Source organism: Tiliqua scincoides, chromosome 13 (genome assembly GCF_035046505.1).
Source record: "Tiliqua scincoides isolate rTilSci1 chromosome 13, rTilSci1.hap2, whole genome shotgun sequence".
Lineage (NCBI taxonomy): Eukaryota > Metazoa > Chordata > Lepidosauria > Squamata > Scincidae > Tiliqua > Tiliqua scincoides.
The window spans coordinates 16,126,344-16,153,142 of NC_089833.1; the positions used below are offsets into that span (position 1 = coordinate 16,126,344).

The following is a 26,799-nucleotide window of genomic DNA, read 5'->3' on the forward strand; positions in this document are numbered from 1 at the left end:
AAGGACTACTGCTCAACAAGACTATTTTGTTATTTGTTTTAACTGTTTAAGAATAGAATTGGTGGGTACCAACCTTTGTTCAGAGCCCTGTGGGAAAAGCAGGGCTGAAGAAAAAACTTAATACATTAAGCTGCCTCCCAGTGCACTTATTGGAACAGGTTCTCCTTTGTTCTGGCATTTGCCAGCAGTCCTTGCCTCTGGAAGAAGCTGGAAGTGCTCACAGGTGTAATGCTGTGAAGTGCTCCTAGACTTCTGTGCCCTCTGTAGGGTGTTTGGTCTGCAGGTTTCTTGCTACAGCACATGGAGGTGAACAGTTGGCTCAACTAGTTGTCAGTCCCCCCCTGTGGTTCATGGGGTCAGGAGATGGTATTGTGAGGGTGCATGCAACACACGCTGCATCCAAGGTGAAGTCACAAGGGGAGGGAGCACTGTACCGTTGTCTCATCATAGATCAGGATGCCCCTGATGAAGAACTCCCTAATTCTTTCTGGTCAGTTGGCAGTAAAAGTATGTTTATATGGCCCAACCAAGTTACAATTACTCCTTAGACCTTCTACGTGGAGGGATTACACTGCCATCTACCTGCATATGACAAGAAAGCTAAACTTCTCACACTGTCGGAGAGGTTCATCATGGTGGCTTATTGAAGGTGGACAGAGAATGCTTCCTCTCACAACATGAGCCTTGGCCACTATCATAGACCTGCTGCAGGTGTCTTAACTACTTTAAAAGGGTGCTTCTTCGTTCTAAACTGAGCTGTATGGTTGGAAAGCTGGGCTATGATCTTAATTCATAAAATGTGATTGTGGGAGGAAGAGGATAGACCTGTGCCTAAGATGACTAAACTGGGTTCCTGGCTCATGTGATTCAGGCAGGATTCTGTGTTTAATTAAAAAAAATTTTTTAGAATAAGAGTGCCTTTTGGAGAGTGGAGTCATTATCATTCAAAGGGCCTTCTCTGTCTTGTGAAACAAATCCCTACCCCTCTCCCTGTTGAATCATTAAAGTAACCAGTGAGATACTGATTTTATTCCCCAGCTGGGCCAGATCTAATGTACAACTAGTCCTTCCAAAATGGGTCAAAACTCGATGCCTGCTGTGGGGAACCCAGAATGCCTTGCAGAAGCAATTCTAGCTTGCTTCCACAAGGCATTGTGTGACCCATGGAAGTTGTCATGGCCCTGCCATGACCCCAGTGCAGCCTCTGGTGGCTCCCACTAATGCTTTGTAGTGCATGAAGTTGTGACCCCCTGTGGAGGATGAGGTGGCACAGTTTGGGAACCACTGGTCTAAAGGCTTCCAATATAGCCTGATGGCCTTAGTTACTGAGGTTCAATATCTTATCAGAAGGAAATGCAACTGCCCCTCACACACTTTCCTACTCTTCAGGAAATCAGATTTCAGCTGTGGCATCATTTACATGTGGTAAATGTAGCCCCCCCCCAATAGGTTCACAGAATGAGTTCACAGAAACATTTTGACAACTGCATTCAAGCCTGGAAAAAACACTGGTAGACTTTAGTTCTAGCACACATGCAGAAAAGTGACACTGCTCAGATATATAGGGGTCTACCACCATTTTGACATTAGATGTGACTTGCATATACTAATGAACCCAGAATAATCCTGACATCTTTTCCCAGCTCTAGAAAGAATAAGGGCTTGTGGAAGTCCTCTGTAGCTTTAACAGCATGTAAAAATAGCTTCAACTGCTCTCATTGACAGTAAATATTTTATTATTGGTCACAAGACATTTGCAATTCAGCATTAAGGGTCAAGACTTCGGCTGAAGACATCTGGTACTAGCCACAGATTCAGTCACTTGTTTTCTTCTGGTCCACTGAGTCTCAGTGATACTTTCTCCAGCGGTCATGCTCTGCATCATTAAACACAAATCAGTTCGCTTGAGTTGCATGCTGCACATGATTCTTGATAACTGAAGCTGAGGAGTGCAGCCTTCTCAAACCTGGGACCCATGTTTCATCCCAAATTGCAATATGGAACCCAGTTCTAATTATCTGTGTATAGCTATTCCTTCTTATCCCACTTTAAGGCCATCATGTACAAAAAGCAGGGCAATGCATCTCCATTCTGAATTTTTACACAGAAGAGGGGACTTTGGGCAGGTGCAAATTGCAGAGATGGAAGCCACAAAAACAGAGGTGGAAGCTGTTACAAGGAATGTGGTGTTGGTAACCATGTTCTCTTACTTAAAAACATTAGGAATTCTCCTCACAAGGGCTCTTAATACTAAGTGTGTTCTTAAAACATTCCTCAGGTTTGTATCCCATCCTTCCTCCAAGGAACCCAGATGGCACACGTGGATGGAGAACACCTCCATCATTACAACTGCCCTGAAAGTGACTGACCCAAAGCCACCCAGTTTAAGCATCCTAAGAAAAGTTTTACTCACTAAGATGCTGATAGTCCCAGATATAGCTGATGATCACGTAGCTGGTGAGCATCATGGCAATACCACCTATGCCACCTTTCCTCACATCAATGTACTTCTTGACAAATCTGTCATAACCTAGGAAAGTGGAGAAAGTCTCAGAAGTAACTGTGCCTCTGGTCTACAGCTGTTGAAGGCTCCACCATAAGACAGCAAAAGTACAGACAAGCTTTTGGTAACAACAGAGTTAAGAGCTAGCACAATGAAAAGAGTCAGTACATCTTACACCCTAACAAGTGTACATGAGATTGCAGACTTACTGCAATAATAATCAGTATTAGAATAATCATACTAATCATCAGAATTGTCAGAATTAATAATCAGAATTCCCCAGAAGGTTTGGACAGCAACTTTTCAGCAAGCAGCAGCTGGGACCACTGACCAATTTAAAAGTTAATCTGTTCAAGGATAGGCAAGGGCAGGAAGAGAAAGGGCAGGCTTTTAGTTCTACACCAGGGGTTTCCAAACATTTTGGCCAGAGGGCCACATCCAATGTCTGGCACGGTTTTGAGGTCCGAAAAAAATTTAAATAGAAAATTTATGTAAATAAATTAGAGATGGAACTTAGATGTGTGAATAAATGAATGAATGGGCTCGTTCATTCAACTTTTCTGGCCCTTGGAACACCCTTCAGATGCAACCAGTGCATAGTTCCAGGCAGAATCGGCAAAGTGGGCCAGGGGCTTTCAGGGGACAAGAGGCTGGCCATCAGCAAGCTAGTGGCTCGCCGTGGGCCGCATCTAGCCCCCGGGCCGGGGTTTGGAGACCCCTGTTCTACACGAAAGGAAATTTTCTGCACAACAGAAGGACCTGCCGCTCCAGCTGAAAGGAATTCCGGAAGCTCAGCTGGGCAAAGTCTATGCATGATATATATCTTGGAGCGTCACTGTCACACACAAGAGTATTGGGCCAGATTAGAACCATAGTTGGCAATACCATATAAGCCACCACCAACTCACTCTGGTTTCTGATTCTTAAACTGTGTGAACCAGACTCTCCTAAGCATCCAGATTCTGCTGCAAAGCAAAACTCAACCATATGATTTAAGATCTACAGAGAGATGGCAAACTTTGTAATTCTGGTTGACCTAACTCCAGATTTGGGACACCGGATGAAGGCCTGGAAACAGCAATTGCCAGCTTTTAAATGGAATGACTAACATAGGACATGCACAAGGCTCCTAGATGAATATATAGCCCCACAACAGGCTTCATCCAATCACTCACCTCGTCGGCAACCGCTGGCAATCCCCATGGGGCTGTAATCTCGCGCTGCAAGCCAGGTTGGCAACTGCCCTAGTTTCACATCCATGAGCTTCTTATCTTTAACAGGAACTACGAGAGAAAATCCAGTCAGAGACTGTGTGTATGTGTGGGGTGCGTGTAGTTTAGCAGCGTGTTGCTAAAATCCTAGCTACAGGGAAGCAATACAGGTTGAGTATCCCTTATCCAGGCTGCTTGGGATGGGAAGATGTCTGGATTTCAGATTTCTGGATTGCCTAAATATAATGAGAGATGCTTCCTCTTGCTTGTTACCTTTTCACTTGCTAACCATATGGGTGTCTGCCGGCCTCTGACATTTTTCAACAATGTCTATACAGGTACACAGCATAGAATAGAACTGAACAGCCTGTACCCGCACTGTATGTGGGAATGAGCACAGGACAAAAATGCCTGAATTTCAGAATAGTCTGGATTTTGGTTGCCTGGATAAGGGGTAATCTACCTGTAGCAAGAGAGAAGAGTAAACCTCTCTCTCCTCTTCTTGTAGGCATCCCAGAGGTTTGCCACCGGGGGGGGGGGGGCAGGCAGACACATGATTCTGGCCCAGAAGCCTTTGGTCTGATCCCAAAGAGCTCTTATGATGTGCTTTTGAAAGCTGCCTGGCAAGCAGGAATTCAGCAGGTGCAGGGAGGGGGGCAAAAGCTTCCTCTGTTGAACTTCAGCCTGACATCTCCTTTTGAAGTTGGGGTGGTTATTCATATGGGGGGGAAGGCAGCCCTTAGGACTATTCTCCCCCATGCACCTTTGAAAGCTACCTTGCAGGCAGGAATGCAACAGGTGCAGGGGGGGCAGAAGTTGCCCCTGTTGAACTTCAGCCTGACCTCTCCTTTTGAGGTTGGGGTGGTTATTTGGATGGGGGGAAAAGGCAGCCCTTAGGACTGCCCCCCATGTGCCTTTGAGAGCTGCCTGGCAAGCAAGAATCCAGCAGGAGTAAGGGGGCAGTGGGGGGGGGGGCTGAAGCTTCCCCCTGCTGAAAAGCAGAGGCAAGGGGGCAGTGGGGGGAGCTGAGGGTCCCCCTGTGGAACTTCAGAAGAAGCAGGGGGCAGTGGGGGGGGGCTGAAGCGCCCCTTGTTGAGCTGCAGTCCGAAGCTTCCCCATTGAACAGGAGATGCGGGGGGCTGAGGCTCCCCCGTGGAACTGCAGCCTGCAGCTCCCCTTCTGGGGCGGGGGGGGTGTTAGAAGGCAAAGGGGCAGTCTCAGGGCCGCAGGCCAGGCCAGGCTCCTGCCCCCCACCAGTCCCCCAGGCCAGTGACTCCTCCCGGGCGGAGGCCGAGCGCCCCCTGAGGAGCGGGGTCACCTTGGAGCCGCCCCCCCAGCTACAGCTCACCCACTCGGTCCGCCATCTTGCCAGAGCCGCAACCGCTCGGAAGCGGAAACCCCGCCTCCTTCTCCCCCCCCTCTCTCTCACACACACCTCCCTCCTGCGCAGGCGCATTGGTTTGGGAGACAAGAAAGCGTCAGTGGGTGTGACCAGGTCCCGCAGGTAGGCGGGGCGAGGGCGGGGCAAAGGAAAGAGGCTGGTGGTGCTCAGAAGTGCGCATGCGCGGCTTTCCCTGCTGCAGCCTCTTGTGCTTCTGCAGGGCTGTGTGCCTAGAAGCATCCCAGCCGCCCTTGCCTAGGAGTAAGCCCCATTGACTGTAATGGGACTTACTTCTAAGTAGACCTGCATAGGAGTGGGCCCTGAGGCTGCCATTCTACCCACCCTTACCTGGGAGTTAGCCCCATGGACTATAATGGGACTTTCTTCTGAGTAGACAGGCATAGGATTGCCTGTCATAGGACTCCCCCTATGATGAATAGAACTGTGTAACCAACCAACCAACCAACCAACCAATCAATCAATCAATCAACCAACCAATCAAACCAATCAATCAAACAAACAAACAAACAAACAAACAAACAATCACAACATTACTTGCAATCATTTTTAGGCGGAGTCTCTGAGACTGGACCTGCTTTCCCCACACTGTTCTGTGTAACAGATAGATAGACATGAGGGGCAGACAACAGAGGGAAATGGGGGAGCAGTGAAAAAGGGGCAATATATGTGATGATTTCAGTCACAGGTATTTAAGCTCAGTTACAGTTGGAAGAGACTATTATGGCTGGATTGTAGGGTCCTCAGGGCAGGGATCTGACTTTTCACTCTCTGCAAAGTTCCATGCACACTGACAGCTGCTGCTGCTCCTGTTGTTGATGATCAGAAACACATTGATATTTCCACATGGGCTCCTTCTCATACCAGCCAGAGGTACCTTTTCAGGTCCTGGCAGACTCATCCATGCTCATTCATAGGTATAGAAAGCAATCTGTCATCTGTATTTTTAATAACAACAGTGGGGAAAAAATAACAAAATAGAAAGATTTGCAAGTAGAAATTGAAAGGGTGTGGCAGAAAAGTAATCCCAGTGGTGATTGGCACCCTTGGTGCAATTCCAAAACTCCTTGAAGAGCACCTGAACAGCATCCAGGCCACAGAAATTACCATCCACCAACTGCGAAAAGCAGCTTTACTGGGAACAGCTTACATTTTACGATGGTATTTATAACACCAAAATATAACAGTAAGGCACCCCAGGTCCTTGGGAAGGACAGTGTCTGGATAAAACAAACCAGTCATTAACATCTGTTTGTCCATATGAAAATTGATGATGATGATGATAAATGAAAAGGCAAATCCTCCAACTATCAAATGAATCAGCAGTTCAGAAAACCCCAGCAGGTGTCAGGGTTGTTTAGCAAAACCACGTTTTTAGAAATTCGTCCTCAAATTGCCCTGGTCTCCAGAGGCTTTGGATACAAGCAAGCTTGTGAAACACGGCTCTGTGTCATTGCCTCCCCTCCCAGCTCCCACTTTGAAATTGAGCCGACCACGAACACAAGAGGATAGGGCGATAAACAAGTAATGTCCACAGGAGGCCGTACTAAACGGCTAAGGATGGATTGAGACTTGCAGGGCATTTAGCTCTTTTCCTGCAGAGTGCAATGAGACAACACTGAGAATTGTTAAGAATAAAAACATTATAAAGGCATGGGAGAGATGCCAGTTTGGAAGTTTGCATGGAGCAATAAATCTTCTACCAGCACCAGCTTCCTGGGGCTCTCTGATGCCAGCTCTTGCCCTCTCTGGAATGCCAAATGTTGACTGAGTGATCTGATATATCTTTCGGAAGGGCTATATCTGTCATAATTCAGAATCAGTTTGTCTGGTGTTTCCCCAACTGTGGGTCAAGACCGACCAGTGGCTGGGACCTGATTGTTTGTGGGTCCTGAAACTGAAACTGACAAGCTGATCTCCGACAAGGAAAACGAATTTAGCCCAATGGAAAGTGAAACTGAGCTGCACTTGTATGTTTACTTGTGAGTAGGCAAGCATGCCTTGGCTCTTATCGAAGGCCAGGCAAAGGGGCACACAAAGTCACCAGAACAGTCCTAAGCTGATATTTGTGGACCCCAAAATGTGCTCCAGAAGGCTGTGTTCCCTCCCACCCGCCATAGTGAAAAGGATAAAAACAGAGGCTTGAGCAGCGGGTAAACTTTTTTTTTTTGTCTGCTAAAGTGAGTTGGGTTCCGATAGAGCAGTGATTTGCAACCATTTTCATCTCAAGCACACTGACAAGGTGCTAAAATTGTCAAGGCACAACATTGGGTTTTTGACAATTGTCAAGGCACACCATGCTGCCAGTGGGGGGCTCACATCCCCCATTGACCCGACTAAGAAATGACCTTCCCCAAATTCCTGTGGCACACTTGTGGGCCACTCATGGCGCGCCGTGGTTGAAAATGACTCAGAGTGTTGTTTTAAAAAGTGATCTTGGTGCTAAAAAGTCCGAGAACCACTGGTCTAGTGTTTTGGGGGCACGACTCCAAAAATGAAGCCTTTAGGAAGATTCTGGGTCACGAAATGCTCAGGTGATCGTATTTAGCTATGGAAACCATTTTGTGAACTACAGTACTTTTTGTTGAAAAGTGTTGATGATGATGATGATATTTATAATTGAGTTGGCATCCTTCAGTCTCGGAAGACTATGGTGTCACGCTCTGAATGGTGGTTCTGGAACAGAGTGTCCTCTCCAGTGCGCGAAGCCTGGGTAAAGTAGGTATGGAGGATAGGCTGTTACCCATGCAGCAAATCCCCCCTCTCCACGTCACTGAAATGGTCCAATGGAAAGGCAGAGGCCAATACGGTTGGTTCCAGCGGCGTCGCAGGAGTTGCCAGAACGTGACTGTGTTCAGCCATGAACTGCCTCAGGGACTCCGGCTCCGGATTTTGCCTCGAGGTTGACTCCTGAAGCCTCAAGGCAAATGGATGTAGCCACAAGGCACAAGGCAGTGGAGGTTTGGGATCAGAGTTTTCCTTCTCTCAGATGAGCTGCCTTCCCAGGTTGACGAGCCCCATCTACCCGGTGGCTGTTTAGGTGCTAAACCACCCAGGGGGGTGTACTATTTATAATTATAAAGACAACAACCACCTAAAAAACAGAAGGATCCCTTTGATCAACTACACAAACTCTTTCCTGACTACAGAACTGGGTCTCCTGAACCTACTCATCATTTTTCTTTTCTTTTTTTGGTCGCTGTCAAGTTAGTACAACTACTTGGGGGAGGGAAAGAGAGAAGGGGGTAGGCGGAAGGTATTTCCAACGCTGAAAAGAGGACATGCACGATTTGTTAATTCAGTTGCACATTTCATGGCCCGCAGATCCCCCGAGATAATAATTGGTTTTGTTGCTATTTAATTACATAAACAATCTGGGGGAGTCGTCAGCGCTGGTTATGTAAGTCTCCCAGACTACAACTCTCGGTGTGCCTTTTATAGTCGCCACAGATGCTGAGTGCTTTCGACTTTTTTGTGTCCTGGGGTTGCTCATTTTGCACGTGAAACTTTCAGGAGAACTCAAAAAGCTGAACTTCTTGAACGTTCGGAATGGTTCCATGAACGCTTCCCAGTTCTTTTGTTTCAGGGGATTTGCAGAGCCTCCTGGGAAATTTCACTTCTTAAGATAAGATAAAGATAAATACTTCATTGTCATTGTATAAGGAACTATGAAATTTCAATGCACTCCAAGACACGGACATTAAACATTTATACAACACATTTAAAAATAAAATTGGTCCTTGGTTAGAGGAAAACTTCACTTTTACTTTTCAGAATTTCCATGCCAAATCGACTATGGGCGCAATCCTAACCGACTTTCCAGCACTGACATAGCTGCACCAATGTGGCAAGCAGTGCGGAGGCAGCCAAGGGGGCCTCCTCAAGGTAAGGCATTTTTGTTACCTTACTTTGGGGCTGCATTATGGCTAGGCCAGTGCTGGAACATTGGTTAGGATTGCACCCTATGTCTCCAAAACGGTAGGATCGCTCAATATTATGACCAAGAGCCTTTCCATCCAGCGGTTCAAGACTTGAGCCAATGGCATTTCAGCCATCTCACAGTCCTTGCACACCATTCTCACAACAGTAGTGTGGTGCTGATGATCCTCTTGAAAATGATCAAGGTGGACTGTCCTCTGTGCAAACAATTTTCTCCACGTGGATGGCTCAACATCAGAAGGCTCAATCCCAGTTTTCTTCCTGATCCAGAGAGTCCAAGTTCTTTGACTGTCAAACACATTGAAAGCTTGTCAAAGAGCAGAAAAATGCTTGCAGTGCAGATCCAGATCCCTTAGGTCTTTCTGGCACATGGCATCCCCAGAGAACGTGTAGGACAGGTTGAGGACTGACAGGTGTCCACATTTCCTCCTGGTGAACATGGGACTTTGGTAGAATTCTGTCCGTGCAGCGTTTTTCTTGTTCAGAAGCTAGCCTCAGGGTCAATTCTACATTAATAGCAATCCCTTTCAGAAGGAAAGGCACCGGCTTTGCTCCCTAAGAAAACAGCTATTTTCAGGCTGGCCTGCTCCTGGGGAGTTGCTATTTTTAGCATATTCTATTTTGGAGGGGCAACAGATCTTTGTCTCTTCACATCTCCTTGGCCTTCTCGGAGCTCCATGCTTCCTGTGTGACAATAAGCCTCTCCGTTGTTCGTGTTGGTCGCCTGGAGGAAGTCATTCTCGCGCCATGGACATAAAGCACCAGGCCAAGCGATGGCTAATTATGGAGGCCGAAGGCTTACGGGGGGGTGCTTGTTTCTGCCTGGGTAGCCCATCAACTGTAGGCTCCATTAGGGGGGAAAAAAGAACTAAATCTCCTGAAACAAAGACCCACAGTTGCTTACAGCATTCCAAAGCTTGGCATATAATGCCTCTGCTCAGATTCCCTTAAAATCTTTCCACTTCTAGTTGTAGGAACCATGGTTGCCCATGCAATAATGGCGCTGAGGCTCAGTATCATGGCTAGAGGTATTCTGGTTTCACCAACCTCTCTAGCACAGTGGTTCTCAAACTTTATAGCACCGGGACTCACTTTTTAGAGTGACAATCTGTCAGGACCCACCGGAAGTGATGTCGTCAACTTATTTATTTATTTATTTATTTATTTATTTATTAGATTTGTATTGCGCCTTTCTCCCTGAAGGCACCCAAGGCGGCTAGAAGTGATGTCATGGCCATGCAGCAGGAAAATTTTTCATACCCCTCCATAAGACAAAATCAAATCAATCAATCAAGTAAGTAAGTAAGGGCACAATCCTGGGTTGCCCTTAGGCCAGCATAAGGCACATTTGCACCTCCTTGAGAGTCTGGGAGGCCAGCGTAAAGATGTGTGCCACCTCCCCAGGCTGCTTCCTGAACTTTGGCCCATAAGTTGCACCATTCAAGGGCAGCCGGCACAGGGGTTTGGAAAGGGCAGGAGGAGGGTGGAACGAAGGAGTTTGGGGGTGGGGTGAGGGCAGACAGCAGCAGGCCCGTGGGAGGACTAGTCCCTGGAGGGGGGCAGGACCTGGATCTGGCACTTTAGGCTGTAAATCCTGCAACCACATTGACAGCATCCACCTGTGGACTCTAGAAAATTGCCTTCTGTTGAGTCAGACTCTTTGCCCACCTGGCTCAAGAATGTCAAACACTGACTGGCATCTCTGGTTGACAGCTCTGACTGAAGCTATTCATGGAAATCCCCCCACCCCCAATCTAGTGCCGTATCAGGAATTGTTGCAGACCCTGTTAAAATCTCCTTGATTGTTTTCCATAATCACTTGAAGATTGATTCCTGGAGTCCCCAGGACAATTCTAGGGGGCTGGCAACCCTGCTAGCAGTGGCTCTCCAAGAAAGTTGATTTAAGCGAGAAATGAGGAATTCCTGAAATATAAGGGCTGTCCAGCACTGCTACAGTCTGCCCCCTGCGGTTGTGGGTTCAACCTCACTGGAGGTTTTCAAGCAAGAGGATGCTGAAGCAGTTGCCTACTCTGAGCAGGGGGCTGGACTAGATGACCTCCAAGATGACCTCCAATTCTAGATTTTGGAGGTTGGAAGTCTTGTGACATCACCAGATCCTGTCTCAGAAATCCTGGTTTTGGGATGCATCCAACTTGGTCACTTTAGTTAAGCCCCCTTCACCACATACTGCTGTAGTGGTTTGTGAGTCGGACGTAAACCTGAAAGATCCAAGTTCAAGCCCCCGTTCAGCCACGAAGCTTCCTGGGTGACATTGGGCCAGTCTCTCTCTCTCTCTCTCAGCCTCACCTCCCTCACAGGGTTATTGTGAGGACAAAACGAGGGGAGGAACTATGTGCACCACCCTGAACTCCTTTGGCATACAAATGTGAAAGATAAATAAATAAATCTGGGTTGAGCCCCTGGAGGGATGCCTTTGGCTCAGAAAGAGATGCAGCCAGCCTCAAGACCACTAATTAAAAAACTTTTTTCTAAGTTGACCTGTGGTTTGGCCCTGAGATTTGTATGGCAACGAGGGTGGTCTTCCTTCTGAAACCGGTTCAGAGCCAATCTGGTCTCTCTGACCCCTGCAGCATTCTTACCTATTTTTCTCATTCCCAGCCCAGCATCCCCAAAATGCCTTGCAAAGGTTGGTCCCTTCCCAGCGGACTGTTTCTCTCCGGACAGAATCTGAAAAAACCCTGCTCCTTAGCAGGTCAACTTGATTTAGTATTGCATCCACATGTTTTACTGGAAAGCTACATTTGGGGGAAGCCCAAGCTGAATTACTACTGCCAAGGAAATTTCTGACTTGGCTGTAATAAAATACAGGGAATAAAATAAATAAATAAAGGAAAATAAAGAAAAACAAACTCTTTTCCAAGCTTGCTCAGCTGAAGTCCATGCTAAATCAGAGCATGGGCAGAGCCAGCACATCTATGAAGTGGTTGCGTCAGGCTATAGGTTGGTTTGGGGATGGACGGAGACCTGTCTCCATTGCGCCTCCTTTCTGTGCTCCCTGGGTTTTAAAAAGGAGAAGGAATGGAGCGGAAGAGAGGTGGGCTAGAGTGTCTCCTCCACGCTGCCTTCTTGAAAACAGGGGCTGTGTTTGTTTCTACCGTTAGAACTCAAAAGCATGGAGGCAGCTATGTTTTCTAACCATGAGCTTGAAGGACAGATTGCTAGCATGGCGAGTGACCTATCACCCTTCCAGAGGCAGCCATGGGCGGGGCCTGACCTGGATCAGGAGAATACTTTTGGCGAAGGGCAAAAGCTCTCCTCCCCATGCCATGGTCCCGATCTGGTTGTGATCCAGCTACTCTTTGCTTAGAGTCTTGGGGGAATAAAAGGGCTGCATGCTTTGGTATCAGGCATGGTTGGCAACCTTCAGTCTCGAAAGACGATGGTATAAGCCTACAGCACCCGGTATTCCCAGGCGGTCTCCCATCCAAGTCCTAACCAGGCCTGACCCTGCTTAGCTTCCGAGATCATGGTATAAGCCTACAGCACCCGGTATTCCCAGGCGGTCTCCCATCCAAGTACTAACCAGGCCTGACCCTGCTTAGCTTCCGAGATCATGGTATAAGCCTACAGCACCCGGTATTCCCAGGCGGTCTCCCATCCAAGTACTAACCAGGCCTGACCCTGCTTAGCTTCCGAGATCATGGTATAAGCCTACAGCACCCGGTATTCCCAGGCGGTCTCCCATCCAAGTACTAACCAGGCCTGACCCTGCTTAGCTTCCGAGATCATGGTATAAGCCTACAGCACCCGGTATTCCCAGGCGGTCTCCCATCCAAGTACTAACCAGGCCTGACCCTGCTTAGCTTCCGAGATCATGGTATAAGCCTACAGCACCCGGTATTCCCAGGCGGTCTCCCATCCAAGTACTAACCAGGCCTGACCCTGCTTAGCTTCCGAGCTCATGGTATAAGCCTACAGCACCCGGTATTCCCAGGCGGTCTCCCATCCAAGTACTAACCAGGCCTGACCCTGCTTAGCTTCCGAGCTCATGGTATAAGCCTACAGCACCCGGTATTCCCAGGCGGTCTCCCATCCAAGTACTAACCAGGCCTGACTCTGCTTAGCTTCCCAGATCATGGTATAAGCCTACAGCGCCCGGTATTCCCAGGCGGTCTCCCATCCAAGTACCAACCAGGCCTGACCCTGCTTAGCTTCCAAGATCATGGTATAAGCCTACAGCACCCGGTATTCCCAGGCGGTCTCCCATCCAAGTACTAACCAGGCCTGACCCTGCTTAGCTTCCGAGCTCATGGTATAAGCCTACAGCACCCGGTATTCCCAGGCGGTCTCCCATCCAAGTACTAACCAGGCCTGACTCTGCTTAGCTTCCCAGATCATGGTATAAGCCTACAGCGCCCGGTATTCCCAGGCGGTCTCCCATCCAAGTACTAACCAGGCCTGACCCTGCTTAGCTTCCGAGATCATGGTATAAGCCTACAGCACCCGGTATTCCCAGGCGGTCTCCCATCCAAGTACTAACCAGGCCTGACCCTGCTTAGCTTCCGAGCTCATGGTATAAGCCTACAGCACCCGGTATTCCCAGGCGGTCTCCCATCCAAGTACTAACCAGGCCTGACCCTGCTTAGCTTCCGAGCTCATGGTATAAGCCTACAGCACCCGGTATTCCCAGGCGGTCTCCCATCCAAGTACTAACCAGGCCTGACTCTGCTTAGCTTCCCAGATCATGGTATAAGCCTACAGCGCCCGGTATTCCCAGGCGGTCTCCCATCCAAGTACCAACCAGGCCTGACCCTGCTTAGCTTCCAAGATCAGGCGAGATCGGGCATGTGCAGGGTAACGGGCATGAGGTAAGGGGGAGCTTAGCTGTGCAAGATTGACAGCACTTCTTGGTGACACTTGGTGATGTCACTTCTTGGTGGCATCACAGCACATGTGGATGGTTCACGGGCCCTCTTGGACTTCTGTACACTCATGATGAGAGTGCAGCTGGGAGGTTAGGTCCCCATTCAAGAAGCCTGCCATCTAAAATGCAGCAGAGGCAGGAGGCGCAAGGGCAAATGGGAACAGTATGTGCATTCGTTTCAGCTGCACGTAGTCAGACAACACTTCAGGAAGAGACGAAGGACTCAACCAGGTGGGTGGGAGCTGCTCTCATGAATTGCTCCTACTGAATTGTCACTTTGCATCTCCCACAGATCTGTGGTAACATTTAAAGCCCGTTCCCATTGAGCTTCAGGAATATTTGGGAGAGGGGGGTGCACAGAGATATTCAAACATGGACTAAGCCCTCTGGCCAGAGACGATCTATGTGCAGTGCTGGAAATAAATAAACATGAAGAATTAGCACAGTCGGTGACAACCCAGAAGAGCATTCGGAGATACTGTTGGATTCAAGGGGCACTTGCTTAAGCCGCTTGCGTTGAAAGAAACAGAGCTTCAAAGTGCTTTGTGATTAGTACAGTTTCTGATGTCTCGTATGGGTGTCTTGCACCTGAAAGAACTTCACAGCCTCAGTGCTTCATATTCACCTGCCACTTGATGTTCAAGATACCAGTATTCACTTTCTTTCGGTGTACTTACGAGAGAGCATGGAGAATAACCATGATAGTAGACCAGCATCATTTCACGTCCAGGCCACTGCACATGTGTCTAATGAGACCTGGTCATGTCACAGAGCAGCATGGCATACACACACACCCCCATAGACGATCACCCCCCTTCCCAGCACATGCACACCCCTCGCCTCCAAAAATGCCTCCATTTGCAGCCATAAGGAGCCAAGTGCAGGGCCAATTTTGAGGCATTGCCATGCGACTTAGGTGAGCGCTGTCACTCGCCGCAGTGAAGGTGGTGGAAAACGGCCACTCCACTTCAGGGGGGCTATGTAGTCCCCAACCCCTGGCTTAGCTCTGCCACTGCCCCCCCCAACTGGTGATATGCCAGCCTCAGTTTCTCTCACTCCTTTGATTGGAAAAGAAGGAAGGGGACAGAATGGAAGAGGAAGAGTGGAGGAGAAGAGATCAGTGGACTAGAACATCTGCTCTCCTCCACACTTACTGTTCCACGATGTTCTCCTCTTGCTTTTTAATTCAGGGAGTAGGAAAATGAGGAGCAGTGGAGGCAGGTGAACAGAGACAAGGCCTGACCCCCCCCCCCCATGCGATTCCACTACCTTATGCAGCAACCATCTGGTGGGTGGTTTGACCTCAGTGGTCTGGATCTCCCAGCCCCTGATTTTGTGCCTCTCCAAGGACTGGCTTTAAGCTCTTCCACTTCGGACATTCATTCAGTGCCATCATCGCTTCGTGAGCCGGGCCAAAGGAACAGCCTGATTAGAAAGGAGGAAAGGATCTGATAAACACTGTGTTCCACCCTCCATTCCCACTGTGACATTTCAATCTGTTTTAAACATCTGCTATATCATTCCAGGAGCTTCATATTCAATTGAAGCCAGGCGAGTGCTATTTTAATCCCTAATCATTCATCATTTGGCCCTTACCCATCTCTCCCTCTCTCTCTTTTTCCCATCTGCTGTCCTGCAGGCAGATATCGGCGAGAAATTCCCAACTTTGGAAACCATTGGAAAGGTCAGCTGGGAGAATTCACAAAACAGCAGGTACAGTATAAAGCTTGACATTGTTCTGGTGATGATCACTAAGGAGAAAGGAGAATATTGGACAAGGAGCTGATCATCTACCCTTCCAGGTGAATGTACTGGGTAAAGCTACTGTCCTAGACACATTTACCTGGAAGTAAGTCAATAGGACTTACTTCTAAAAAGACAGGCAGAGGATTGTGCTATCAGTCTATGAAAGCTTGTTGCGAATTGATGATGTTTGCTGGGGTGTTGTCCAGAGCGATTGCTTCTGTCCAGGAAAGACTTCACAGCTTGCCCTCACCCTTCACTGAGCAGAGCAAGAGCTCTGGGGCGCCTTTCAGTCAGTTGTCACATTGTGACATGTGGCATGATGCGAAAGTGATACCCCAAGCACGATAGCCACAACAATGTCAACAATTAGAACTGCTTCCATATATTTTTATCTTGTAACAGTAGAAGTAATTGTAAGGCTTCTCCATTCAGGATGCGGAGGAGATTTACAAGCACATTAACTCATTGCCACATCTGAAAGGAGTGGGGCAATGCGTATCTGGTTCTTGGGGGCAAACTGGGGAGAGCTGTGTGGCAGGTAGGGCTCCAGTGCCTCCCGTAATAGGTTTGAGAGCGTGTTATAGAGTTATATCTAAGCAGGTGTTAGCCAACTCACTCACCAAACTTCCAATCCTTGACAAAGGTAGTAAAACATGCACACAGAGTACTGGTGGAAACTGGTGGCAGCCCACAAATAACCCCATCAATCCACTACCTGAGGCGAACATCTCAGTTGGCCTCCTGGATGTCCCGGCCCTGCCTCTGACCTGGTAGCCCAGCTGGGAACCCTATATACGTCACCTTGTGTTCCATGGAAAAAAGGAAAGATACCAATATAATAAATAAATGAATAGCAGGCCACTGTAGGGCACCAGGGATATCAGATTGAGAGACTCTGGCAGCCAACCCAAGAGCCTTTATACTTTCTGCTCCACGGAAACTTATTAGGAGGAAATGCTGCTAGCCTGCTATCTGATACACTTGGGCGCCACTGGTGATGCTGATAGCTAGGAGGAAGAACAGGAGTTCACTTACAGCGCAACCTTATGCATGTTTACTCCTTTGAATGAATGGAGCTTGCTCCCACGTAAGTCTGTGTATAGGATTGCAGCCTGAGCAGTTGTCAGGTGTCAAAGGAGCCAACGGGTCTCTGGCCAGCCTTCGTAATGTTTCACATTGTGCATTCTGATCAACCTCAGAGGTCATACTCCGTACCCCTCTGCTGACATCATCACAGCACGTAGACAGGGGCGGATTAAGAAAAGCCGGGGTCCTCAACTGCATCAGGCCTAAAGTGCCCCCTCACATGTGTGTTGGCAACCTTCAGTCTTGAAAGACTCTGGTATCGCGCTCTGAATGGTGGTTCTGGAACTAGTGTGGCTGAAAAGGCCGATTCGGGAGTGACAATCACTTCCACACTGGGAGCAAGTGCAGCCTGTCCCTGGTCTGTCTCCCTGGCTATGGGCCTTCCTTCTTTGCCTCTTTGCCTCAGTCTTGGCCAAGTGTCTCTTCAAACTGGGAAAGGCCATGCTGCACAGCCTGCCTCCAAGCGGGCCGCTCAGAGGCCAGGGTTTCCCACCTGTTGAGGTCCACTCCTAAGGCCTTCAGATCCCTCTTGCAGATGTCCTTGTATCGCAGCTGTGGTCTACCTGTAGGGCGCTTTCCTTGCACGAGTTCTCCATAGAGGAGATCCTTTGGGATCTGGCCATCATCCATTCTCACGACATGACCAAGCCAACGCAGGTGTCTCTGTTTCAGCAGTGCATACATGCTAGGGATTCCAGCACGTTCCAGGACTGTGTTGTTAGGAACTTTGTCCTGCCAGGTGATGCCGAGGATGCGTCGGAGGCAGCGCATGTGGAAAGCGCTCAGTTTCCTCTCCTGTTGTGAGCGAAGAGTCCATGGCTCGCTGCAGTACAGAAGTGTACTCAGGACGCAAGCTCTGTAGACCTGGATCTTGGTATGTTCCGTCAGCTTCTTGTTGGACCAGACTCTCTTTGTGAGTCTGGAAAACGTGGTAGCTGCTTTACCGATGCACTTGTTTAGCTCACATGATGCTTCCACAAAAAGTTGATCTTTCTAACAGAAAAGACACAGAAAGTAACACTATGAAGGCATTATATTTGCATAATAATAAGTGTGATTGGCAGCACCCATCCTGTTAATTGCATATTGATAGGATTGGGCCTGGGAGGGAGGTGGGGCCCACAGCACCATACCCAAACTGATCCACCTGCATGGGTCAACACAGACTTGCACCAGCAATATTGCTGGCACAGCTCTGAGTCGGAGGCATCACTAAGGGTTGCATCACCTGGTGCGAGAGCTTGTCGTGTTACCCCATGATGGACCTCCTCCCGTACCAGACTATACAGCATAAATGACCAGACTGTAAGCAGCGCCTTAATGCAATGGCATCAGTAGGGTCGGTGTCACCCCCATTCACTTTATTTAAAGATATAGCAGTTCAGGTCACCCAACCTATCAGTAACCCACAAAAAACTAGCGGCCAACTTGATGATGCTCTGAATCATCTGAGTTTTATTTTATCATCTGAATCATCTGAATCACCTGAGTTTTATTATGAGCTCTGATGCATGGAAATGAGAGCTGACATACTAACATCTGATTGGTTTCCTGCTGTGTCATAATAACACCTCATTGGCTCTTGGAATAATCAGTCTTATTGATCAGTTTTGAGTGAAGGAAATCCACTTTTTGTGACATGGGGCAGTTGTGTTTCCCTCTTCTGGTTATTTGGCCCCAAACGTGTGATAGAATGCTGGTATTTCAACACCTTTTCATTGCATTCTGCATTTATATAACATTCTTATTCAAAATAAATACCATGTTTTTCACAATTTTGGCCAGCAGTGATGTCACACATCCCAGAGTGTGTCATCCAGAGCAGTCTGTACCCCCCCACACCCCCGGCGAAGCCACTGGTCTGAGTGGAACCCATAGCAGCCCATGTCCCCTTACAAAAGGGGACAAATGTCCCCTTACCCTGGGGAGATCTCCAACAGCCCCAAATCCCCTGTGGGATGCAGCGTAGCCCACGCCGGTGCGCTGCATCACCACGCGGGGATTTGGGTAGGAATGGGCCGTTAATTACTGTTAGCTGATTCTGGTAACTATAGCAATGGGAGCCACTCTTTGGAGTTTTGCAGAGTCTTCTGCTTTGTTCTGCATCCTGAGCGATTGTCTGTAGGCAGCTCCGAGTCATTCCTAACAATGGAGATCAGTAACAATGGCTGACTCAGAGTCACACACTGGGGACCTGCCAGTCGCTCAGCTCTGTCACGAGATCTGAGAGAAGCTGAAGGTCTTGCTGGGGGGGGGGGGAGGCAAAGGAGAGAATCACACAGAAAGGACACATTGGTGCCACAGCTTCTCCCACCTAAGGATAGGAAGTTCACCAGGACCTAGGTTCCTTCTCAGAACCAGTGGTGTCACTAGAGATGACCCCCCTGGGGGTGTGTGTGACACCACCACTGGCCAAAATTGCAAAAATCTTGGTATTTTTGAATAACGATGTGATCATAATAACCATCCTATATCATTCAATGGGTAACTTAAAGCAAAATGCAACTAAACAAATCACGCTGAAATATCCGTATTCTATCTGTCTTGCCAAGGTGTGCATCACACCTGCCCTGGTGATCACTGTGAAAGATCAAGCCTTCCCTTATCTGCTTGTCTTTCTTTATCATACCTTCCAAATTTCCACATTGGAAGAGGCAACAGGAAGAGGGGGAATGGAGGAAAAAGGAAGGCCTGTGGGGTAGTGTGCACGATGGTTTGCTTGGGAAAGGGCTGGAGGTCAGCAGTGGAACTCATGCCTGGTATGCAGAAGGTCACAGTTTCAATCCCTGGCATCTCCAGATAGGGGCAGGAAAGACCCTGGAGAGAAGGTTGTCAGATCTCAAGAATTCCGTTGGAGACTCAGGTTTTGAAGAGCCCTCTTCAGCTCCCAGATCTGCCCAGAATCCACACTTCTGTTCCCCTTGTCCTTTCCAAAACCAGAGTGTGGGAGAACCAGAAAGAGCAGTAGATGTGGGTGGGCAGACGCAAGATCCTAACCCTAACCCACTATCTACCTTCACTCTGTTGGCCATATTGAGACGTTATGCAAGTAATACAGTACTTACATTTAACTGCAAGGCGAATTATGGATCAACTGACAATTATTTGACATCTCTAGGCAGAAAAAGAACAAACCTGTGGCAACTGCTTGGGCAGCTCGATTCCAGCTTTGGTCACTGTTTTATCATATGGCCATTTCAAACCTCCCATTTCCTGCAGCTTGCAAGATGGCAAATATTGCTGAGCGTGTCCAGCTGAAAGTGCTGTGTCACCTCCCTTCCTATCCGGTCCCAGCGCTCTGTGGCGTCTCAGTGCTGGTAAGAGACTCGCAAGAGACTTCCAGATGACACTTCTGCTATCCTCTTTCCTGATGCAATTTTAATCGTGCTTTTCTTAGATCTTGCTGCTGGACTTCTTATTTTCTGCTCTCGTCAGCTCCAGAGAGGTGTTTGCTCTGATGTGCCACTTGGTTCGGCATGTTGGGTGGGAGTGGACAAGTCAAGAACACAAGGGCTGAAGAGGGGGACATTTCACAGTTTCCAGATAGTCCAGTTTCTGATGGGACATTGGGAAATAGCACGTCCGGGAATGGTAAATTAGCACTAGAGGAAGAGGGAGATGTTCCTCTACAGTTCCCTCACCATCCCCAGTGTTGTATACTTGGTCTCACTCCCAGGGTTTTGGGGTGCTCAGAGTTGTTGGTTCTGAACCCTAGAGCCCTCAAAGATCCCTGTTCGGTAGTACTGCCACCACCCTGTAAGAGCCAGTGCCTCAGTCCAGGGACACCGAGACCCCCTAGGCTTAACTATATCCCTTGTAGGCACTGAGCACTTTCTTTACTTAAAGTCTCGGTCCTCAAGTTACTAGTCCACAATGAGGATTTTTGGTAGCTTGCTGAACGGCTAGGCAGGATTCTGAAACTTTGTCCCCAACAGACAATGAACCAACATGGTAAAAGGATTTTTACTTTATTAAGTACATAGGGTTACAAAAAGTTACAAAAGGCAGCAAATGCTAGAGGCATAAAAACTTCTAGGAAACATATCAGCATAAAACAACAAAGCTAACTGGCTAACTCTATTATTCTCTGACTCTCACCTGGTCAGCTTCTTTTGTAGATCCTCAGGTCAGTTACCTAAGAGGCCACATGGTCCTGGCAGGGCAAGATGTGCACCCACCACCTGTCTCACCAACAGACAAAGACCAAAAGATCCTGTCCTATGGAAGTGGGGCTGGATGCTCGCCCTCTCAGCTCTTCCCTCCCCCCTGGAGATCTACAGCTGCATTTCATCCTTGATGGGCGTCTTTCTGGCTGCCTTGGTTGGCAACCTTCAGTCTCGAAAGACTATGGTATAAGCCTACAGCACCCGGTATTCCCAGGAGGTCTCCCATCCAAGTACTAACCAGGCCTGAACCTGCTTAGCTTCTGAGATCATGGTAGAAGCCCACAGCACCCGGTATTCCCAGGCGGTCTCCCATCCAAGTACTAACCAGGCCTGACCCTGCTTAGCTTCTGAGATCATGGTAGAGGCCTACAGCACCCGGTATTCCCAAGAGGTCTCCCATCCAAGTACTAACCAGGCCTGACCCTGCTTAGCTTCTGAGATCATGGTAGAAGCCTACAGCACCTGGTATTCCCAGGAGGTCTCCCATCCAAGTACTAACCAGGCCTGACCCTGCTTAGCTTCCGAGATCATGGTAGAAGCCTACAGCACCTGGTATTCCCAGGCGGTCTCCCATCCAAGTACTAACCAGGCCTGACCCTGCTTAGCTTCCGAGATCATGGTAGAAGCCTACAGCACCCGGTATTCCCAGGCGGTCTCCCATCCAAGTACTAACCAGGCCTGACCCTGCTTAGCTTCCAAGATCAGATGAGATTGGACATGTGCAGGGTAACAGTGGCTGCCTTGGTGCTACATAATCACCTTCCATTGAGTTGTAAATTCTTAACAGCTAGGACTGCAAGCCACTTCTGTGTTACTGTTTTAGCTTGGTTCAGGCTTTACATGTTACTAGGCCTAAACTGTACATATTCATGACATCCAGGAAACACCCCTGGCTTATTGGACAGTTGTGGGAGGTAGTGGCTGGAAATCCCAGCAGCTCGGGAATCACTGATCCTATGGGATCAATGGGGTTAGAAGGAGATATAAGTTACCCGCCTGCAGCAGAGACCCTCAGCAAGGCAGTGCATAGCTATCCAGTGGCATTCTGAGGCTTCCCACTGCCATTTTAAAGGGCTCTGCACTAGTGTGGGGCACCATTTTGAAGGTCTCTGGTACCTTGCTGAAGGTCTCTACTGGCTTCCTGATGGCACAGATCGCTTCAGGATGGACAGGGATGGTGCAGAGACCGTGGATAACTGAGAACACCCCATAAATACTGAGAGGTAGTGGAAATCCTTCTTCCGGCAGATAAACAAGTCGGCATCCAAAGAGCACTGGCTATATTTCCTCTCCAAAGTCCCTGAAACGTAGCCTTGATTGAGGAACGGGCGGAGCAGGGGGAGGCCAGCATTGATTGCAAACGAGCTTTTTTTGGACTCGCAGCTCAGCTGGCAAACCCTTCATTAATTCTTTCCCTCTAATTGGAGAGGGAGCTGGCGAAAAGTGGCAGTTCTCTAATTTAGTTGATGCCACAATGAAGGCCGTGTGAGCCTTTGTCAATCCCTTTGCGGCGAGAAGATTCTTGTCGACACCTGTTGGCATTGATGTCGTCTGGGTGCTGTTGGGGCTCAGACCTGTGCAAGACCCCTTTTCCCATTCAGTCAGCTCCACGGCTCACAGCTGATGCTGTCAAGGTCTCATACGCTTCAGTGTCACTGGGGGAAGTGGTGGGTTCTGACTCATCTCGATTCCCCTCCCCCCCCAAAGCAAGACACATCATGCCAAGCAGTTTGTCTTTTGACACAGAACAAGCCACAAAGGAAAAGTGTGATCCCTTGGATGAAATGATCTCTCTTACAGCTGACAGTGGAGCAGAATGCCACAACCAGTCAAATTAGATACCTTTGCAGTAACCTGCAAGCTTGTCAGGGAGGTAGTGCAGTCCAGTGGGTAGAGCGCTGCTTTGAGTGCAAGCGGTCCTAAATTCAATCCCTGGCAACTCCATGTAGGAGTGGGAAGAATCCTGTTTGACGGTATGGACAATAAATATGGTCTGAGAGAAGGTCTGTGATCAGATCTCAAGCTCACATTGAACTCCAACCCAACCCCTGCTAATTGGGTAAGAGGCACTTTTTCAAGTGGGTGCTCCTTTTTTAGCAGGGGGAGAGTAACTGGCCCACCTCACCCCAGCAGTGTCTGTTCTAGTGGCTGTCTGCTGGTATTCATTTCCATCTTTTTAGATTGTGAGCCCTTTTGGGACAGGGAGCCATTGAGTTATTTGATTTTTCTCTGTAAACCGCTTTGTGAACTTTTAGTTGAAAAGCGGTATATAAATACTGTTAATAATAATAATAATAATAACTCCAACCCAACTCCATCCCAATGGTTTGGGCTGTTTCCTCTTCCTCTCTCTCTCTCACCTGGAGTGCTGGGTCCAATTCTGGACACTGTGCTTTAGGAAAGATGCAGCCAAACTGGAACGGGTTCCATGCAGCATGGCCTTTCCCAGTTTGAAGAGACACTTGGCCAACAGTCTGAGGCTAAGAGGCAAAGAAGGAAGGCCCATAGCCAGGGAGACAGACTAGGGACAGACTGCACTTGCTCCCGATGTGGAAGGGATTGTCACTCCCGAATCGGCCTTTTCAGCCACACTAGACGCTGTTCCAGAACCACCATCCAGAGCGCGATACCAGAGTCTTTCAAGACTGAAGGTTGCCAACATGTCAAGGGCCAAGCACCCTATAGCCGACACCTGTCCCCACTCACCTTGGTAGTGGGCAGATGTTATGGCAATGTGGTCCACAGTCTCAGGCAGCGTTCCTTCCTGCCTATCCTGTTTTTTAAAAACTGAATGCTCACGGAGGAGATGGAGGAAGAGCACAGCCTCCGATCCAGCCAGTAACTAGATCTGTTTGGCAACTGTCGAAACATATGGTGGTATGGAATGATCTCGGAGTTGTGATGCTGAGAGATGTTCCTGCAAGTCAGTGTTGGCTCCTCTCCTCTCTAGCAGCCACCAAGCTCTAGAAGTGTCTTACTCTAGCCAGAGAAACACAAAGGAAAAAAACTCCTTGGCAAATCCATCCAGTACAATCGCACTGAATGCAAAACTTCAGGGTGACTCTGGCTAAATCAAATGACTGTCCTTCCATGAGCTACACCTAAGGAGACATACTTAAAAATATCACATGACATGGGTCATGCATTTGACCCTGAGCTTCTCGTCTAGCGCCCTGACCCACATTCGAAAGTCAACGCAAGCTTGCCGAGCGCCCACCCAAGGGAACGGAATGGGTAAAGCAAAGCTTAATTGTTCCAGCAATGTTTTGGTCATAACCTTCAGGTAACAGGCTGTGGAACAGAAGGTGAAGAGCTGCTGTTCTTTGCAACCAGGGCAGTGGCTTTCCAAGTTCCAATTATCAGGGAACATTCCCCCACATGGAATTGTCTACTGAGGAAGGCTTGTGTAATGGAAGATCAGAAGATCATCAGGTGGATGATGTGGTGTTGACAGCAATTCCATGTTTTGACAGCTGGTTGACAGCTCTGGGAAGGGCAGGGCTGTCTCCACAGCTGTAATCAATCAAGGCCAACAGAGACCTGGTTGGACACCTGAGCTTCATTTGACCTTGATGGGGCTTTGAAGGAGCTAAGGAGGTAGCTCACAGCTGAGCTGCATTTGCACTTAATGGGACACAAAGGATAAAAGGCAGCTTCAGAAGGACCAAAGGAGCCGGACGCTGACCCAGAGGGAGAGCCGGAAGTGGGACGCTGACCCAGAGGGAAACCCTGACCCTGACCCGGAGGGAGACGCTACCTGACCCGGAGGGAACCAGACCAAGAGGGCTACCTGACCCAGACCTACAGGAGAAGGGGACTGCCAGGACTCTGCTGGAGGACACAGAAGACTGGGAAGACTGGACTGTGCTTTGGAGTCCGGATTGGACTTGAATTGGAGGCTTCAGACCTTTACCCACTGAGTTAAGTGGAGTTTTGGGGAGGGAAAGCCTCTGGACAAGAGGACTTGCAGGGACTGTCTGTATGCATAGCAATAAATTTGGGTAGTTGCTATAGATAAGGAGTTCTGTGTTCATTCCTTTGCACACCACAGCGGTTGTTCTAGAGATAAAGAGGGTGTTAATTAGCCAAAAAGCGGGCATTAGAAGGGAGTTGAGATATTTGGATGGGGCCAATTGGCGTAGTCGGCAGGATTCGAAAATTAGGACAGGACAGCTTGGCTGCTGCAAGAGTTTCTGGGAAACATCTTAGGAGGTGGACCACCTCCTGTTTTTCTTGGTCCACCAAAGTGTTTAGAGCACAAGGTCTTTTCACTCAGGGCCAGCTTTAAGCCAGTTGGACCAACTGCTCCTATTTGGGCCCCATCCTTAAGGCCCATGTTCATCCACCCCCCACGCTGGGCTAATCTACTCTAGTCTTGTCAAATACACACAACAACACATTGCAACAGACATTTTGATTTTTTTCCCCCTAAACAAAAACTAAAATTAATATTTTCACTCAATCATTTCACAGTCCCTTAAACAAAGTGGTTTTGCAGCAATTTCCTTTTCCAAGGCAATCTATGCATTTTGTTTGTTTTCTAGGAGGCTGACATGTATGCCATTTAATTTTAAAGTGTGCTTAGATACATTTGGACCATTAACTCACATGCACTTTTTAAGAGCACATTTGGATGGTTTTCCATTCAAGATATAAAGTCTGTTGTAAATTTTATTTATTTCTCTGTGATTCTCCAGACCTTGGCTATGAACCTGGGGCCCTGCAAAAAATGTTTTCAATTGGGTCCTGCAACTCCTTAGGCCGGCCCTGTTTTCATGCAACAGAAATCTGATCAGAGGTCCATCAGTGGTCTACCTTCTGTCCATTCCTGTTCTACGGTTGGTCTACATGGGATGCTATATTGTTGTCCTCTCGCATGAGCTGAGAACACCAGAACCAGGGGTCATCCACTAAAATTGAGTGCTGGTAGAGTTAGAATAGACAAAAGAAAATATTTCTCTTCCCAGCGTGCAATTAGTCTGTGGAATTCTTTGCCACATGATGTGATGATGGCGTCTGTCCTAGATGCCTTTAAAAGTAGATTGGACAGATTTCTAGAAGAAAACTCCATCACAGGTTACAAGCCATGATGGATATGTGCAACCTCCTGGTTTAGAAGTCGGCTACCTAAGAACACCAGTTGCAAAGGAGAGACAACAGGATGCAGGCCTCTTGACTTGCGTGCTTCCTCAGGCATCTGGTGGGCCACTGTAAGATCTAGGAAGCTGGACTAGATGGGCCTTTGGCCTGACTCAGCAGGGCTCAGCTTATGTTTTTAACACACCTAAAACACACCCCATGCCATTGTGCATTGGAAGGGACAACCTGAAGCTATCTCTCAGGGCAACTTCTTCCTCATGACTGAACATCTAATTGAACTTCTGATAAGAATCTGAGGAACCTCAAGGCTCTTAAAACTCAATTTGAAAACCACTGAGCTAGGAAATGAGTTGAACTACTCCAAGTACAAGTAAGATGCAAGGGTCCTTTTTGTGCTGGAAAGCTGTTACAGCATGTCACACTATAAATAGTGTGCCTCTCGGCTATTTCAAACCCATTTTCCAAAATATAAACAAGAAGTCTCTGGGTCTTATGACAGCTGCAGCCGAGGACCAAGAAGGGTACATGGGAAAAGTAGACTTGCTCCTTATCTATTGTGCCTTGGGGACAGTGGAATATTTTGGAGTCTGGGAATCTTCCATAAACCGGAGGGGTTTATTGCAGGAGACACCTTGCATGGTGGAAAGCTCATAGATAAGGCACAGAGAATGTCTGGAGGTACGATGGTTGGACTGGAGACCAGTAACTCTCCTTATTTTACCTGAGTCATGGAAAAGGCTGTAGCTCACTGGGAGAGCATGGGC

The 26,799-nt window shown here is 48.3% G+C and overlaps 1 protein-coding gene and 1 pseudogene across 1 annotated transcript; both read right to left on the minus strand.

Annotated features, from left to right (window-relative positions):
* Nucleotides 1-1,715: 1,715 nt before the first annotated feature.
* On the minus strand, nucleotides 1,716-5,139 carry ATP5MF (ATP synthase membrane subunit f). Its single transcript, XM_066640339.1, has 4 exons — nucleotides 5,063-5,139; nucleotides 3,679-3,786; nucleotides 2,414-2,530; nucleotides 1,716-1,876 (listed from the first exon to the last, which is right to left on the minus strand). The coding sequence occupies exons 1-4, from the start codon at nucleotides 5,076-5,078 to the stop codon at nucleotides 1,848-1,850; spliced, it is 270 nt and encodes an 89-aa protein (XP_066496436.1). The 5' UTR covers nucleotides 5,079-5,139; the 3' UTR covers nucleotides 1,716-1,847.
* Nucleotides 5,140-21,559: 16,420 nt separating this feature from the next.
* On the minus strand, nucleotides 21,560-21,679 carry LOC136633864 (5S ribosomal RNA; annotated as a pseudogene).
* Between the last annotated feature and the right edge of the window lie 5,120 nt (nucleotides 21,680-26,799).